Source organism: Ovis canadensis, chromosome 1 (assembly GCF_042477335.2).
Source record: "Ovis canadensis isolate MfBH-ARS-UI-01 breed Bighorn chromosome 1, ARS-UI_OviCan_v2, whole genome shotgun sequence".
Lineage (NCBI taxonomy): Eukaryota > Metazoa > Chordata > Mammalia > Artiodactyla > Bovidae > Ovis > Ovis canadensis.
Window position 1 is genome coordinate 8,432,926 of NC_091245.1, and position 17,654 is coordinate 8,450,579.

Consider the following 17,654-nt stretch of genomic DNA (forward strand, 5'->3'; position numbering starts at 1 on the left):
CGGCGCAAACTGCTCCTGCAGGTGGGAGCCTGTGACCTGGCAGATTGTTTACATGTGTTTACTGTCTCTGGAGTTCAGCAATGAACACTTACAAAAGCCAGGAGGAACTGGTGGCTGCAGGGCATCCCTGGAGTCCCGCAAAGACATGTGCCATCTCCAGCGAATCCTGGTCCTTCTTGTTTGGTCGCTCAGTCATGTCCAACTCTTTGCGACCCCATGGACTGTAGCCAGCCAGGCTCCTCTGTCCATGGGATTCTCCAGGCAAGAATACTGGAGTGGATTGCTGTGCCCTCCTCCAGGGGATCTTCCCAACCCAGGGATTAAACTTGCATCTCCTGCATTGGCAAGCGGATTTTTTTTTTTTTTTTAAACCACTGAGCCACCAGGGAAGCCTCCTGGTCCTTGGCCAACTTCAAACCCTTTCTACAGAGTCCCCTCTGTCAGGACAATGCTGGCCTATCTCCACTGCAAACCTCCATAACCACCCCTCCCTGGGCAGCTGCTCAGCAGCTCCGACAGCCTAGAAGCCCGTCTGTGGCTGAATGTCAGGAAAAAATGCCACACAGATGGGAGCTGAGAAAAGCACAATTTATTGGTCACGCAGACTGACACACGTGGGGATATGAGATGCGTACCCATCCTCCTGAACTCATACACACTTCTGGATTTGGTTTCCTACATTAATTTTGTTACATCAAAAAGCAACAGACACACAAGAACATCACCAGTCCATTCTCCTAGTAACCAAGGAAGCAGGGCCAAAAGCCATAGAGTTCAGAAATAAAAGACTGCTTTGAGGGCTAGGAACCAAGAGGCCCGCCCTCCCCAGCAGCCAAGTGGGAAAACTGGTTTTCTGCAGCAACTAAGGAACAGCAAAGACTTTTCCATCAGCTCAATGAGATAAGGCTCAGGGCGTGGCTCATTCCATGGCCTAGCGGTGCCTGCCCACCTGGAGGAGGGCACAGGAGACTTGGTACAAGCCTGGAATCGCCAGTCTGGGCTGAAGCCAAGTCTCTTTACTGGAGAGCAGGAATTGATTTTCCTTCTACTTCTGACTGAAGAACTCAGGTGACCCAGAGAGATCCCTGTTCACACAGGCTCAGCTGGATCCCGGTGGCTTTCGCTATAGCAGTTTGCATCACTGAAGCTAGACAAGGCCAGGTTCACTGTACCCTAGATTAACCACACACTCAGAGCTTCCTAAAGGCCAAGCCCTTCCTCACTCCAGGAGGGCACTGGCCTTAATTTTTAATGCTTTTTCCAAACCACTCAGGACATACTGTTTTCAACTGGAGGGGGGTGGGGCGGTCTGGGAATGTGGTTTTAGTTGACTGAAGACTCAACTTGTAATGTTCATAAAGCACTTAGCACAGTACCTGGCAGGTGCTGAGTGCTCCACACATGTAGCCATTATTATTATTAATATTATTATTACTTGTATCTCCACCCAGGAATCAGCACTCTAGTTCCTTTCTTCAAAATGCTAGCTGGAACAAGGCTCTTGGGTCCCAAGTACCAAGATCAAGCTGGGGGCCCCGGTGTGCAGGTTGTTGGGTGCCCATCCGGTGTGCTGCTGCTTCCAGCTTCAGTGCTGACAGTAAGGTTTCACAGCCAGTGCCCCTTGCTGACCACACAGAAGCTAGGCCCTCTCAGGAAAAACACGAAGCCCTGTGCAGGAAGCTGGGTAGGAGGAGTGAACAGGGGTCCTGGGAGAGGGTCCTAGTGGCTTCATGTTGCTCCTCTGGGCTCCTATCTCACTGGCGGCTCACCAGGGGCTTCACTGCAGGACAAGAACAGAAGATTCAGCACTGCGTCATTGCCAGGCCACAACTAACTCAAGGTTCCCATGTGTTTGCATGCCCCAAGCTAGAGTAGGCTTCCTCTGACAGTGTTGAAGAGGGCTAGCACACTTTTCTCAGAACTTACACATAATCTATTATGTATGTATATATGTTATATGCATACACAGTAATATGTAATATATATGAAATAATATGTAATAGATAATATATATTTCACATGTAAATTGTAACATACAATCATGATATATAACAAAATTTAGTCCTCCCTATAAACCTATGAGGCAGGTTCCCTGATTGCTCATCCACTGACTGATGAGCACACTGAGGCCCAAGGCCCAGAGTCAGAGACTGGGGTAGGGGAGAGAGCTGGGATTCAAACCCAGGATAGTCTGGCTCCAGAATCTGCTCTTAACCATTACTTTTTTTTTTTTTTTTTTTTGCTGAAAAAGAAATCTGTTTTATAGGAAGGAAGGGGACATTGAGTATGAAGTCCCTAAAACGCTAGGAAGTTTTAAAGAACACTAAGGATGATGATGAAATAGAAATGATCTGGGCTCTTATATTTATGAAGCCTTATTCTTCTGTGGTGTTGGAGAAGACTCGAGAGTCCCTTGGACTGCAAGGAGATCCAACCAGTCTATCCCGGAAATCAGTGCCGAATATTCATTGGAAGGACTGATGCTGAAGCTGAAACTCCAATACTTTGGCCACCTGATGCAAAGAACTGACTCACTGGAAAAGACCTTGATGCTGGGAAAGATTGAAGGCAGGAGGAGAAGGGAATGACAGAGGGTGAAATGGTTTGATGGCATCATAAACTCGATGGAGATGAATTTGAGTAAGCTCCACGAGTTGGTGATGCACAGGGAAGCCTGGCATGCTGCAGTCCAAGGGGTGCAGAGTCAGATAGGACTGAGCGACTGAACTGATTCTTATGGGCCTGACATAGAGGACTCAGTTTACCCACAGCCCCTCCTTTAACCCTTCAACTGTAGGAGCAAGGATTTTTGGGTATAGGCTGGGTTCGAATCCTGTCTTCACCTCCTTTCTCCTTTGCAGTTCCCAGGGCAGGGTTTCTCAGAACCCACTCCTGGATAGCGTTGGTCTATCACATACAAGGCCGTGGATGAGAGCCCATATGCACCGGAGAACGGTTCCTAGCCTGGTGGGTTGTAGCAGACGCATGCACACCCAGGCACCCTCCGACCACGCAGGCACTGCTCGCGCAGGTGCACTGAGCATACTCCCGACCTGGCCGGGTATCACTCACACGCACGCACGTGCACCTGTAGCGCACACCCGCGCATGCGCACCCGCCTGCCCACGCGCCCGGAGCACACCTGCATGGCGGTCCGGCTGAGCGGCGCGTCCTCCGGCCGGTGCTTGGCGTGGTGAGGCAGCTCGGCGTTGTCGCGGTAGTCGCGGCCCTTGGAGTGCTGCAGGTGCAGGACGGCCGGGCTCTTGACTGGGAGGGGCGGCCGCTGCCCCTGGGCGGGCAGGGGCTGCTGGCTGAGTTCCGACCTGGAAGGCTTGATGGGCCTCTTGACCGGCACCGGGACCGGGACCTGAGAGCCGGCCGGGGCCTTGGGCTTCCCTTGGCTCTTGTCCCCGCCCGGCGGGCGGCCCTCGGAGGTGGAGCAGGTGAAGGAGCGGACCCGGGGCGTGGGGCTGAGGAACGGGGCGGGCGGGGGCGCCGGCTTGCCTGTCCCCTTGCTGCCCTCTGCCTCCTGGACTTTGGAGAGCAGGATGCTGGGTGATACGATGCCCGGGTCCGGGCAGGGCGGGGGCTCCTTCCTCAGCATCTTTGGGGACTCCTGCTCTTTCCTGGGAGCCGGCTTCGGGAATGCGCTCACAGACCCGTACAGGGGGTTCTCAAACATCTCGGGCTTGGTCAGCTGCGGCTCCTCGGGAGGCAAAGTTTCCCCCACACTCTTCGCCACATCGCTGGGCCTGGAGCGTGAGAAAAAAGAAGCACAGGGAAGAAACACAGATCGGGAATGACTGCTGAATGCCTGCGGAGTTTCCTTTCGGGCTGATAAAGACCTTCCGAACTAGATCGAGGTGGTGGTTGCCTTAATACAGTGAAGGCACTCAATGCCACCTAGTTGTTCATTGGAAAAATGTTAGGCTTCATTTTATGTTATGTGAATTCCACTGTGATGAAAGAGATAGGAGAAGGAACTGTTACTCTTACGCTGATGGTCTCACAGGTAACCTCCACTCTTTCCTTGGACATTATCCACCATAGAAACTGTCCACACCAGAGCATCACTAAGCAAGGGGGACTAGTGAATTCTGCTCTGAGCCACAGAGGAACAGAAGCCTGTGCTACTGGAGGGTCCCAAGTTCAGAAGCTCGGTTCAACAGAAGCATGGAAGGACCCCAAGCATGAGACGCTGCCCCTGGTGCAGGCGGTGGACATGAACCAGATGAAATCGGTGCTCATGGGACCCACAGTCCCTATTAACAGTGCTCTTTCCTCTGCATAAGGCCCTCTCCCCGGAGAGCTCCTGGTGAGTGTGGCTTCCTTTGTGCCCTCATTCAGAGTGAGAAGGAAACAATGGTGTTCATGATGAAAATTAGAAGCCACCTAGAGATGCGCCAGTAGCGAGAAAAGAGGCCTATCTGATTTATGGACCGAGAAGGAGGTCCACGCTGTCCCCAGGGTAGGTAAGAGCTTCCTTTGTGTTTCCTGATTTACTTCTGCTCTTGCTGGAGGTGGTTTCCTGCTGAGCGAATTAGGAGAACCAGGAATGGGGACACATTTTGCTTTCTGGCCAGGGGCGTGTTCTGTGTTCTTCAAAAATGAGGAAGCTGTTGAGAACAAAATGTGGGTCCCCTTGGAAAACACACTGAACTGGTCAGGCCGTGACGCCTCATACTGATGATGCTGCTCAGAAGTTTCTGAACAGCCACAGCTAATGGACTCTTTAGGGAGGAGGAGTGGGCAGAGGACAGAGGCGAGATGCCATCCTCTCACTGGGGCCAATGAGACAAGATGTGGGGTTTCAGGACACAGAGAATTGGGCTGTCGCTCATTACTCTTTGGAAAGGCCTGGAAGCAGTTGCCTAAACAGAAGGCCGCCCCTCCCCTCTGGGCCATCCTCGGCACCTGCTCTGGACCCCCAAAGACCTCTGCTCTGAGTTAGCCCGGGGAGGAAGGAGCAGAAGCGGAAAGCAGCATTGGGTGAAACTTCACCCGAAGCTTCGGATGAAGAGGCCAGAAGGGGAAAAGAAAGGTGCATGGCCTGCCACCTGAAGCTCGCTCTCAGTGATGAGATAGGAAGGATCCTGCTTGCAGAGAATTAGGGGCAGGGCCAGGAAGCCGACCCTGGATGCAACCATTTTGCGGATTGCAAAGATGGGCAGGCAAGGCAAGCTTCCCTCAAGGAGGGGGCTTCTGTCACTGTCAGAGAGGGGGAGGTTTGGTGGGGGCAGGGAGACTGGGGAAGACCGCTTTTAAAAAGTCATTTCCTTGATGGGAAGTCACAAGGAACCAGCTCCTATAGTAGCCACCGCTGTGGAATCAGCCAGCCCATCCCAGGTACAGAGTGGGTTCCTGGGGCTAAATGACTTCACTCCTCAGATCCGGAGTTTGTTCTTTTCTAAAGGAGCAAAGCACCAAGCAAGGTCTGAGAAGAGCTCTCTTTCTCTCTTTTTTTCTTTTTTTTTTTTCTGCTTAAACTTTTTATTTTGTAATGGGATATAGCTGATGAACAATGCTGTGATAGTTTCAGGTGGAGAGCAAAGGGACTTAGCTATACACACATATGTGTCCATTCTCCCTGAAACCCCTTTCCCAACCAGGCTGCCACATAACATTGAGCAGAGTTCCCTGTGCTCTACTGCAGGTCCTTGTTGGTTATCCATTTTGAGTGTAGCAGTGTGTTCATGTCCATCTCAAATTCTCTAACTGTCCCTTCCCTCTGGCAACCATAGTTCATTTTCTAAGTCTGTAAGTCTCAAGGAGAGCCCCCTTTCTAACCATGTGACTTCGGTCCAGGGTGACCAGTCGTCCTGGTTTGCCCAGGACTTAAGGTGTTTCCTGGGAGTGGGATTCCTGGTGCAAAAGAAGGGGACAGTGTTGGGCAAACTGAGACATCTGGTCACTCTGCTTGGTAGTGCAGTGTCAGGACTGGGACACCCCCTTTCCCGTCACCTTCTCTCAGGCTGAGTGGGGGCTCAGGAGCAGCAGAGGACTGCAGGCAGGCATGGGAGGCCCCGGCTTCTTGCCTCCAGTCACCTCTTTGCTGAGAAGTAAGCTGAGCACCCACCCCACCCTATATCTACGATGTCCCCTTTCTGAAGCTGTCACCTGTAAAACAGGAGGGAACTGCTGGCCACCATGTTCCCAGCCATGTGCTTGAACTTGAACTTGTGCTGTGTTTAGGTTAGCACAAAGAGATATTTGCTTCGGGAACTTAACACATTTCACTTGAACAATCCCCCTGTTCGCTGTGGTTGCTTCTAACTATTTCCCAGGGTTGCCAAAGAGAGGACCTTTGCCAAAGAGGCACCTCAGGACCCACTTTTGTTTTCATTTTTCCTGGAGAGGAAGCTAGGCTGCTTCTCCTTCTGGGTTTCTTATGGAAAGACCAGAGTCCATGATGTTATCAACAAAGTCTGAAAACTAGAGGTATAGAGACAAGGCTGAGCCTGCCCTGTCCGGTCCCATCCTCCTTCCTTCTGTCCCTTCCATCTTTCCATTCATCTGCCTGTTTTTTGTTTTTTTTTTTTTTTAAGAGAACAAAACTTTAGAGAGTTATAAACTGCCCTTCAAGCCAGAGGAAACTCCAGCCAGGCCCGGTGAGAGTGTTGGGAGTGGCAGGAGATGAGGGGAAGCATGTTCTATTTCTATAGCACGCTCTTCCCTGACTCTCAATTCACGACAGAAAATGCCAAGAGGAACGTGGGACCTCAAGAAAGGGGAAGACAGACCCAGAGTGGTCCCCCCGAAGCCATCATAAACGGTACCAGCAGCCCCAAAGGAAGCCTATGCTGGCGATACTTTGTGCATCTTCAGTCATTGTTAATTAAGGTCTGCACTTTTAATTTCCGACACCCTGTGGTTATGGGAAACTTGGAGGGCTCTGGAGCCTGGCAAATGTGTGGGTTTGATTGGTTAAGGCAGCGGCTGTGTGGGCTCCTCCCAGGCTCCCAGCCTCCGGGCACGTGCCGCCTGGATCAATTCTAGATGCAGGCCAGCCTTCTCTACCGCTGGGTTTTTCCCGAAGTTTCACAGCCAAACCCCCTCCTCCCTCTGTGGGCTGACTGCGCTCCTCCTCTTGGGAATTCCCCGTCCCAGCTGCTTCTTGTTCGACTTGGTCTCAACAGGACGGAAGGGAAAGTGGCACCTGAGAGCAGGAACCACCGTGGCTGAGAGGAGGCCGAGGAACTGGGAGCTGGCGGGGGACTCCTACATGGAGATTCCCATCTCTGTTCTGCAGGGCCCTCCCGGGAGTGGGAGTTTGACGGGCATTTACTGCTTATAGAACTGTATTTTTCAATGAAGGTTGTTTTTACAGGACCGTGTGTTTCTTTGGCAGTATGTTTAAATTTTTTTTTTCTCCATGTTTTAAAAAAACCTTTCAAGGGACTTCCCTGATAGTCCAGTGGCCAAGACTCCACACTCCCAGTATGGGGAGCTGAGGTTCGATCCCAGGTCAGGGAAATAGATCCTACTAAGTTTGCATGCCACCACCAAAGATCCAGTGTGCTGCAACTAAGACCTGGCACAGCCAAATAAATGACTATTAAAAAAAGGAACCTTTGCAATTTACACCAATAGGGTAGCAACTGGAGATTCCACCTGCATTCCTCAAGAACCTCTGTGTTCTAGGCCCTGAGCGTGAGTCAGTGACCCAAGTGGGACACACAAAGTGGGCCTTCTGTTCGAGGCCCAGGCTTCCTGGTGGTGAAAAGCCAGGGAAGGGCGAGGTCATGGTGAAAAGGACACTCACCTTGACTGAGTGAGGCAGGGTCCCCGGGTTGCAGTTGACGATGTAAACTTCTTGGGTGATATGGGTGGTTGGGAGGGTGGCGTCGGGGGGCTGTCTCCCCTTCCAGGCCCCAGCGCGGAGTCCTTGAGTGGCGGGTCGTAGCTCCAGGCGGTGGGCTGCTGGTCGGGGGACAGGGTCTGCTTCAAGTGCCCGAAGTTCCCCACCCCCATGTAGCTGGGGTTGATGATTTCTGTGATGCCAGAGCCACTGCATGGAGGGGCCCTGTGGGGGAAGGAGGGACACACAGTCACATCTCATGGCTCCTCCGGGGCAGCACTGGTCTGAGGACAGTGTCCTTTGATGTCCCTCGGGGCTCCTCAGGCTCTCCCCAACCCCAGTGACTTTGCCCCTTAGAACAGGCTGGGGCTTTAGCTCTGGAGCCACATCTGCTAATGTCCTTGGTCCTCAGGAAACATGATACTCATCCCGTGAGATCATCTCTGTAGCTGCTTCCTCCTGGAGTGGGCGTCTTTCTACTAGGCTGTGCCTTCCCGAGGCAGGCACTGCACTTAACGTGCCCTGGTTTCTCCAGAACCTGACATGTGGAGGTGTTCAGTGTTGGCTGAACTGAACCTTGCAATGCAGAAGAGTTTCCCTGGCCTTGTCGCATTCACACCAACCTTCCCTGAGCCTGGGGTTTGTGGTCAGAAGCCTCAGGGCTGGAAGCAGGACAGGCCTCTTGTGGCTGCGCTTTCTTTCCCTGTGAGTCCTTGCTTTCTCTCTCTTCCACTTCCCCTCTCCCCGTCCTGGGTCTGTAAAGCCAGGCTATTTTGCAGTGAAGTCCTGGCTCTTACCCACCCTCCGGGCCCCCAATCTACCTGTTGGGAGGTTCCCACTGCTTCATGGGGTCATGGCTGGTAAGGCTTTTCAGGGACTTGGGTCCACTGGATTCATCCCGCTCCGTCTTCACAAAGTCTGCAAGAAAGGGGCCGGGAAAGATCGTGTGAGGGGGCAGCCCCCAGGGTTTGGGCCAGGATGGCTCAGAGGTGTCCACTGGCAAGCTGAAGCTGGAGAGTGAATACTGGCTGCCTGAGGGCAGATTCTGAGACGTGTGTGTTTGGTGGTCGATCAGCTATGCCTGTACAGTTCCAGGGCTGTGAGAGTGGGCACGTATGACCCAGAGTTGTCATTTCCTGCAACATCTCCAACTCGGTGGTGTCAGCAAGGGACAACGCAGGCAGCTAGTTTTTGGCAAATCTGAATAAAAGAAATACAACAAGGTAGCGCTGCAAGAGCACTCAGTGCCCAAAGCCAGCCTGTTCACAAGCTTAATGGGGAACTGGGACCCCCACCTTCATAACTGACTCTGGTTGTGCTGCAGGGGTACCAGGTCCCCCTCAGGTCCAGATCCTGCAAGAGAAAGCAGCTCCCAAAGGCAGAGCCAGGAGGCACATGCACGGGAGGCAGCACCCTCGATGCCCAGAGCCTTCCACGACCAAGGGCTGCCAGGCTGTGCTCATGTTCGCGTCCTGCTGTCTCGCTGTTCATGTGAGCGGCAGGACCCCATCCCGCTTACACACTTAATGGATGCTTAGCAGGGGCTGAACCTGCACTTTCACCTTGGACCAGCCACTTGGCTCAGTTTGTGACCTTCAGCCAATCACTTAACCTTTCTGTGCCTTAGTTTCCCTATCTACCAACCAAGGACAAGACCTGGCTCTCGGAGCTATTGTGACGGAGAAATGAGGTGGCATTTAATAGATGATCGTTTCACGCATCAGGTATAAAATGAAAGCCTGACTCATTTCAGACACTGTTATTTGAGCACTTCTGAGGAAGAATTAAAGCGAAGAGGAAAAGGAAAAAAATGATCCACTGTCTGAGAAGGAAGATAGACTTAACATATATTGAGCAGCTGTGTGCCTCTCAAATCATTTATTATTTCAAGCAGGGAGGTTTTAATGGGATGGATACTATTGAGAAGGACACGTGTTAATTTCCAGGTTTCAAAAAATGTATGCAGGGTTCAGAGAAAATTATAAATTTGCATCTTCCTTGTGTTCTCTTTACGATACTAGGTCTCTTGACCACATTTCAATAGTCTCACAGTGAATTTGTGACAGTTCTCATCTCAGAGATGCAACGTCTGAACTTGCCTAATGCAGCAGCCCCCAGCCTTTTTGGCACTAGGGACCAGTTTCATGGAAGATAGTTTTTCTACAAACTGGAGTGGGAGGCGGGTGGTGGTTTCGAGATGAATCAGGTACACACTTACTGTGCACTTTATTTTAATATTAATACCTCAGCTCCACCTCAGATCATCACGCATTAGGTCCCAGATGTTGGGGACCCCTGGCCTAATGGAAATCAGCAGAGTCTTCTTTGGGGACCAGTAGGGAATGACTCTCTGATGCTGGCATTTCACATGGGGCGAGCAAACACCCATGATGTGCATTTGGTCCCAAGCTTGTCTGCACTGGTGTCCTTTCTGAGCCACAAAAATGCATGCTCCTGATGGCCAGTCCGGAGAAGGCAATGGCACCCACTCTAGTACTCTTGCCTGGAAAATCCCACAGATGGAGGAGCCTGGTAGGCTGCAGTCCATGGGGTCGCTAAGAGTTGGACAAGGCTAAAGCGACTTAGCAGGAGTGGATGGCCAGCCAAAGTAAGCAAGTGGCAAATAGGGGGAGAGAAAGATTGAGTTCAAGTTCAAAGGGGTGCTAGGGGACTCTGCCCGGCAAGAGAAGACCACGGAGGGTGGCTGGGACTAGGATCAGGAAGGGCCAGAGAAATGTGCTCAGGATGAGGGCGGGTGCATATGATGCATGGAGGTGATACCAGAGGTGCAGAAGCCCAGGGTGGGTACCAGGAGGGCAAGCTGTAGACACGTGTGAGGGCATATGTGTATATATATGAGTGTGCACCATGTGGCCACGAGGAAGAACAGGAACTGTGTGGGAAATTCTAATCTCAACTGCAGCCGTGGTTTCAATCTCCCTCGCCCCTCACCCAGGAAAGAGACTGTGAGTAATCCGCAGGTCTGTGCGCAACCCTGGTCCTCCTGGTGGAGGTGTTCACAGGGAGTGACAAGGCCCGGAAGGCTCACGGGAGAGCAGAGGACCTGGGAAACCCACACTCATCACCTCCTTAGAGATGTGAGTTGACTGGGATCGGGGAAGGGTGATCTGAGGCTGTGGGCTGTTGCGGTTCTGTAGGGAAATTCTTGAACCTACAGAGGGTTGGGCCAGATTGTCCCTGAGGCCCCCTCCAAGGCTGGATTTTCATCTTGAGGCTTCAGCAGACAGAATATTCCATGTCTGTTTCCCGCCCAGCAGCGCTGAGGAGGGAGCAGAGGAGGGGGTATTTCCACTTACCGTAGAGCTTCTCCCTCATCTTGCCCTGGGAGGTCTGCAGCTTAATGTCCCCCCGGAAGTGACCGGTCATCTCTCCGTGGTGGGTGAGAGGTGTGTAGATGGGGAGCTGAGTTTCCGTGGCTTCTAACCGTAGAGCAATGCAGCCCTCGCCTGGGGAGGTGGGGGGAACAGTAGTCAGGTCAAGACCCCCTCATTTCACCGAAGAAACACCATGCATTTGTCCTGGAGACTTAGCCCCGCTCCCAGAGCTGCAGTGGCCAAGGCAGGGATTATGGGACTAACCTTTCAAAACAACTCATCACCAATTTGAGGAAAACTGCTCAAACCTTCAGTGAACTCCTCGCAGATTAGTGGATGCAAGAAATTAAATCATAGAAAATCCAGCAGAAAACCAGAATTAAATACTAATCTGGTTTCTGGAGAGAAGGATAACCTCCCAAGGTTTGAAGCAGTGTGAGAAATGACAAAACAAGACTGACAGATAAGAGGATATACAAGTTTAAAACTTCTGCATAGAGGAATTAAAAAAAAATGGGAAGAGGACTGACTGAGGCCATTCGCTGCAGCCAGCTTCAGAGAGGGTATTTTATCTGAATGCCTCAAAAATAAAATCTCCAGCAGAGTAATGGACAGACTACCCCACAGACATTTTCTACAAAAAGAGAAATGGTTAATTTCATTACTCTAAATGGAAACCAGTTCAGTCTTCTGAGTCATCAAAAATGCAAATTAAGGCAGCACTTAAGGGACTCTCTCACAGACACGAAACTAGCAAAAGAAGAAGGAAGCAAAGCACAGTGCCAGTAAGGATCTGGGAAGACCTGTACACTTGGACACGAGAAGGTCAACAAGACAAGATGGAGCCTCCACAGCTATCAGTTTGATGACGAGGGCCAAGAATCACAAACACATGTATACATTGCTTTAGCCAGGAAACATGGGAGCTTGTCCTAAAGAGATGATCCAAAAGAATAAATGTAGCCAAAGGAGATTGGAAAATGTCCACAAAGAAGAAAAGGCAACCCTCGTCCACTCTTGATGGGAATGTAAGTAGGTGTAGCCACTATAGAAAACAGTATGGCATTTCCTTACAAAAAAAAAAAAAAAAAACCTAAAAATAGAATTGCTGTATGATCCAGCAGTCTCATTCCTGCTCATGTATCTGGAGAAAAGGAGAAAACTCTAATTCAGAAAGATACATTCACCTCTGTGTTCATAGTAGCACTATTTACAATACCCACGACATAGAAGCAACCTAGATGTCCATTTACAGATGAATGTGGTGTACATACACAGTGGAATATTAGCTGTAAGAAAAAGAAATAATGCCATTTGAGGCAACAGGGATGGACCTAGAGCTTCTCATACTGAATGAAGTAAGTCAGACAGAGACAAATGTCATATGCTATCACTTATATATGGAATCTAAAGGATTGTTCAGCATATTTACAGAACAGAAACAGACTTGCAGACATAGAAAACAAACTCAGGCTTACCCAAGTGGAAAGGAAGCACGGCGGAGGGATAAACTAGGAGTCTGGGACTAGCAGAGAAAATCACTACATACAAAATAAATAGCAGAGTCCTACTGTACAACACAGGGAGATATAGTCAATATCCTATGATAAATCATCATGGAAAACAATACGACACCATATATACTATATATCTGCATCAACTTGCTGCACACCAGAAAGTAACACATTGTAAACCAACTGTAGTTTAATAAAAAATGAAAACGTCCACAAAGAGCTCCATTTGAGCATTACTGATAACGCTAACAAAAATGACTGGCTGAGCCTCAACAGTGGTAGTAAGGAATAGTTTTAACAATGAGGATATAAAAAGGTTGAAAGATGACCCCAAAATGAAGATATAGTAAGTTCATGGAAAATTATGAAACCATTAGAAGCAAACATCATGAAGTCTGGGTTGGAGGATCATGGAAAATGTGTCTTATCTAATACTAGGAGAGGAAAGCAGGCGATAACGGGTGTCTCTGTGGTAATTATTCATGTAGAAATCTACGCGCCTATGGATGAACACTGGAGTGTGAAAGCAAATAAAGATGAGACTGTTGAATGATTTTTTTCCTAGTTATTAGTATGATGGGTCTTCCAGGTGGCGCTAGTGGTTAAGAATCCACCTGCCAGTGCAGGAGACGTTAAGAGACATGGGTTCGAACCCTGGGTGGGGAAGATCCCCTGGAGGGGGAGATGGCAACCCACACCAGTATTCTTGCCTGGAGAATCCCATGGATGGAGAAGCCTGATGGGCTACAGTCCATGGGGTCACAAAGAGTCGGACATGACTGAGCATATGATGTGCTATTTGTCAGCATGAACACCAAGAGAAAGAAACAAACGAGGACCTCAGTGTTTGGAAGGAAGATGGAGCCTCAGACCCGCATGCCAGCAAACTTCCTCACACTCCGGCCCCATGTGGATCATTTTTCTTTGCTCCGCCAGACTCCTTGGGCTCTATCTGCCCCTGCCCTGGCTCAGGGACCTCTTTTCCAGTGCTGTGTTGGGAGGGAGTGGAGGGCACGATTCTGGAGCTGTGCTATCTGGGTTCAAGTCCAAGGTCATGCACCAGTGGCTGGGTGACCTTGGACAAGTCACTGCATTTCCTCACCTCTGCAACGAGGGTGGTGATGGCACCTAGATCCCAGGGCTCTGGGTAGAGCCTGCAGAGTGGGTAACAGACACATGTGGGCACCATTCCTGTCTGCAGCCTCTTTCTGCTTCCCAGCTTCCCCCGATCAGCAATAACCACCTGCAGATTCCTTCCATTGGAAGCAGACGCCCGCCCTGGACCCCACTGCACATGCTGGTGGGCCTCACGCCCTCTGCTTCCTCACCCCACTCACTCCCTCACTGCACACGGTTCTCCCAAGTCCAGAGATGATCCCAGGGGCTCTTGGTCTGAGGACGCAAGTCTTTACTTGGCCAGGTCTCTCGGCCACGTTTGCTGTCATAACCACCCGCTCCTCTCGAGCAGCTCTGATGGCGTCCGTGACCCCAGTCTTCCAATTTCCTCCCACTTCTCTGGCTGAGTCTGCTTCGCCTGCTCCTCCCCACAGCTGACCCAGTTCAGGAAATGGAAACATCTGCTCAGCTACTGAAACCACGAGTGCAGGGCCATCCTCCCCCTCTTCCCCAGATTCCCGTGGTCAAACAGTGGCCCTTCTCAGCACCTCTTAATTTTAAACTCTCTTTTTTTGCTGGCACCACTTTCCTTCTGGCTCCCTCATCCACCATGTGTTGGTGTTGTTTTTCAGTCGGTCAGTCGTGTCTGATTCTTTGCGACCTTGTGGACTGCAGCTCACTAGGCTTCCCTGTCCTTCACCATCTCCCAGATCTTACTCAAACCCATGTCCATCGAGTCGGTGATGCCATCCAACCATCTCATCCTGTGTCACCCCCTTCTCCTCCTGCCCTCAATCTTTCCCAGCATCGGGGTCTTTTCCAATGAGTTGGCTCTTCACATCAGGTGGCCAAAGTATTGGAGTTTCAGCTTCAGCATCAGTCTTTCCAATGAATATTCAGGGTTGATTTCCTTTAGGATTGACTTCCATCATGTTGATCACTGCAAACTCTGTTTCTAAGTTGCAAAGCTGACCATGTTATCGTCTTGCTTGACTCTTTAGTGGCTTCCTGCTGTCCCCAGGATGTGGTATTTACCCCTAACCTGGCTTGTGTGGAGCTGCCAATCTGTCTCCTTGCCTCCAGCCTCTCTCTAACCACCTGCCCCCTCACTCCATGCTCTAGCTGCACTATACATACCAAGTTCAAGGGTAAAGCTAACGCCGCGCTGGAGCCAGGGGCAGGCTGAAGATCTTAACAGAAGATGATGTCTCTCTAGGAGGACAGTTGTTGGGGCCACAGGCCTTCTCAAACCAGTCTGGGCTGGGCATTGAGCAGTGCCAGGTGGACCTGGGCTCAGATGAGGGCCCAGCCAGTTACCTCCCATGTGTCTCACTTTACCCCTCTGAGCCTCAGTTTGCTCATTGACTAATGGAGAGGATAGTGTCTACTTCACAGGGTCGTGTCAAGATCAGTCGTAATATTTCAAGCACCTGGCGTGGAATCTGACACGGGAGAGGCTCCATGGATGAGAGGGGCTATGCGTCCCTCTCGGGAGCCCGATGGGCCGGCAGGATGACTTCCTGATAACCATCCCTCTGGCAGGACCAGGATGGGCAACAGATGGGTTTTTTTTGTGACGGCGATTGCTCCCCTCCCTGACATGGGTGGCCTTGATCGCAGGTGTGGGGCCTACAGCTCCTCTCCCAGGACCCTTACCGTAGGACTCGTCGCTGTCGGAGGACTTGATGCTGATGAGGATATGCTGGTCCAGCAGGTACTCAGGGTCCGAGATGATGGGCTTCAGCTGCAGAGAGACCGGCACGGGTTAGCTCGGACATGTCGGGGACAGGCTTGCGGGAGCCAGCCCAGAGGGGGGAATGTGTGGGGAAAGGGACACAGATGTTCTTTTTAAATTCAAATATCTGCTTTTCCTGTCCAAGAGAGCAGGGAGGAACCCGTATGCCCACCCTGCCCAGTATGGTGGGGTTAACTTCCTTTCCGACCCCCTACCCCCATCACATTGCACCCGGGGCCCTGGGGAGACAGCCTGACCCCAAACATGCCTTCCCCTGCATCACCTCCCTTCCCTTCCCACACCTGCACACCCCACAATCAAGGGGGGGAAGGGACGGGGCCAGGCTGATATTCAGACACCTGAACGCACCCCGCTCCCAACAAGAGCTCAGCCTTCCCCTTGCCGCCCCCGTCCTGGGATGGAGGCTGCATTGAAGGGGGCACCGCAGAGTCTGCCTTCCGTCTGGGAAGGAGGAAACCTGTGTTCACCTGCAGGAGAGCCTCCCGGGTGGGCCTGCAGGGTCCTGTGAGTTGTTGGAGGGTGGATCAGCAAGTGGCAGGCACAGACCCCAAGTTCCAGTCTGTCCCTGAGTCCCTGCTGGTGTGGCCGGGGTCATGCAGCAGGGCTGGGAGCACGGGGCAGGGCCAGGGGTATGGGGCAGGGCCGGTCCACAGGCACAGGGAGGGGCTTTGCAAGGCCGCCTGCTCCTGCGTGCCAGCTACTGCTTGTGACTTCCTCCCAGCTGAGGGCTATTCCTCGTGTGGACCCCAACACAGAAGCCCTAATAAAACGCTCACAGGCTGCCCCCTTTCCTCCCCTCCACAGACACAGAGAGACCCCCTAGTGTGGGCCTCTGGGTCCACGCCGACTGACGGGATGGACTCTATTCAGAAAGCTCCAGCACAGGTGACTGGACATGGCAGTGGGAGTTCTGGGCCATTCTTGAGGCTCCAGTGCTGCCCCCAGAACTCGGTTCACTGATGTGCAGAGACTGCTGGCTCCAAGTCAGCCATGGGGCCAGGGTGCTGCTGAGGCAGGAAGAGGGGCAGCAGGGTAACGGGAGGTGGAATCTGAACACAGAAGGTCTGTGAGGGACACGGCACCTTGTGGGGGGCGGGGAGCCTCGTCAGGTGCCTTGGCAGGGTTGCAGAGGGTGAGGAGACGGGCGGTGACAGAGGAGGGCCCCTGAGATGCTGGGGGAGCAGAAGAGACTGAGAGCGAGGAGAGGGCCGGGAGCCAGGCCGAGGAGCTGACGTCAGGGAGCCCATCGGATGCAGGAAGGGTGGCCAGGAGCAGACGGGCACTCCAGAAAGACCCCCCGGCCAGGAGGGAGGGATGGAGCCCCCTGGGAGACGGGTACGTGTGCTCGGTGGTGTCTGACTCTCTGTAACCCGCCAGGCTCCTCTGTCCATGGGATTCTCCAGGCAAGAACGCTGGAGTGGGTTGCCATTTCCTCCTCCAGGGGGTCTTCTGGACCCAGGGATCAAACCCAGGCTCCTGCGTCCCCTGCATTGGCTGGTGGATTCTTTACCACTAGGGCTACTTGGGAAGCCCCAGCCTCTTGGAGGGCCCCAATCTGAAGTCTACCCAGACTAGAAGACTTCAGGACTCAGACATAGGTCTTTTCATGTGTGGTCCACAGGTCGGTTCCAACCAACAGTTAAAGCCAGTGCGGAGAGCCCAGGCCCCTGAGACCTGCTTGCCCACACTAGCCTAAGACCGTCCTTTAAAACTCACTTGGGGCATCACATTCCAGGGAATCTTTCAGGGCGGCCTGAGACCCCTGCCCTGTGTGAAAAACCTGCCCAGCCCTGGACCCTTCCTCTACGTCTCCCTCCCTTGATAACTGATAAAGAAGCAGGGCCCTGTTCCACGTGTCTCCAGAGTGAACCCCAGACATGCCCATCATCAGCGTAACATCACAAGGGCAGTGCTGGGCCCCAGTTTTGTGTAACAAAGACAAAGGTTGCCTGCAATTCTACCCTCTGCTTGCTGGGGGCCAAGGACAGGTCAGGCTCTCTGTGCATCCAGAGTCAACACACTTTGTCTACTCCTTCGTGTGATCCTCTGGGTCAGGGCTGAACAGAAGAACACTGCAGGGGAACTGGGGCCTTGGATTATGGGTCCTGGGTCTGTCACTGCAGCCGTGTGACCAT

The 17,654-nt window shown here is 52.1% G+C and overlaps 1 protein-coding gene across 1 annotated transcript in view; it reads right to left on the reverse strand.

Annotated features, from left to right (window-relative positions):
- Positions 1-567: 567 nt before the first annotated feature.
- INPP5D (inositol polyphosphate-5-phosphatase D) overlaps positions 568-17,654 on the reverse strand; it is a 137,938-nt gene continuing 120,851 nt past the window's right edge. The window contains exons 22-27 of the mRNA XM_069585095.1: positions 15,420-15,507; positions 11,116-11,265; positions 8,620-8,716; positions 7,763-8,023; positions 3,143-3,752; positions 568-1,780 (exon numbers count right to left, since the gene is read on the reverse strand). Of these exons, the coding sequence (XP_069441196.1) occupies positions 1,778-1,780; positions 3,143-3,752; positions 7,763-8,023; positions 8,620-8,716; positions 11,116-11,265; positions 15,420-15,507 (1,209 nt within the window). The 3' untranslated portion in view covers positions 568-1,777. The remainder of the gene's footprint in view (positions 1,781-3,142; positions 3,753-7,762; positions 8,024-8,619; positions 8,717-11,115; positions 11,266-15,419; positions 15,508-17,654) is intronic.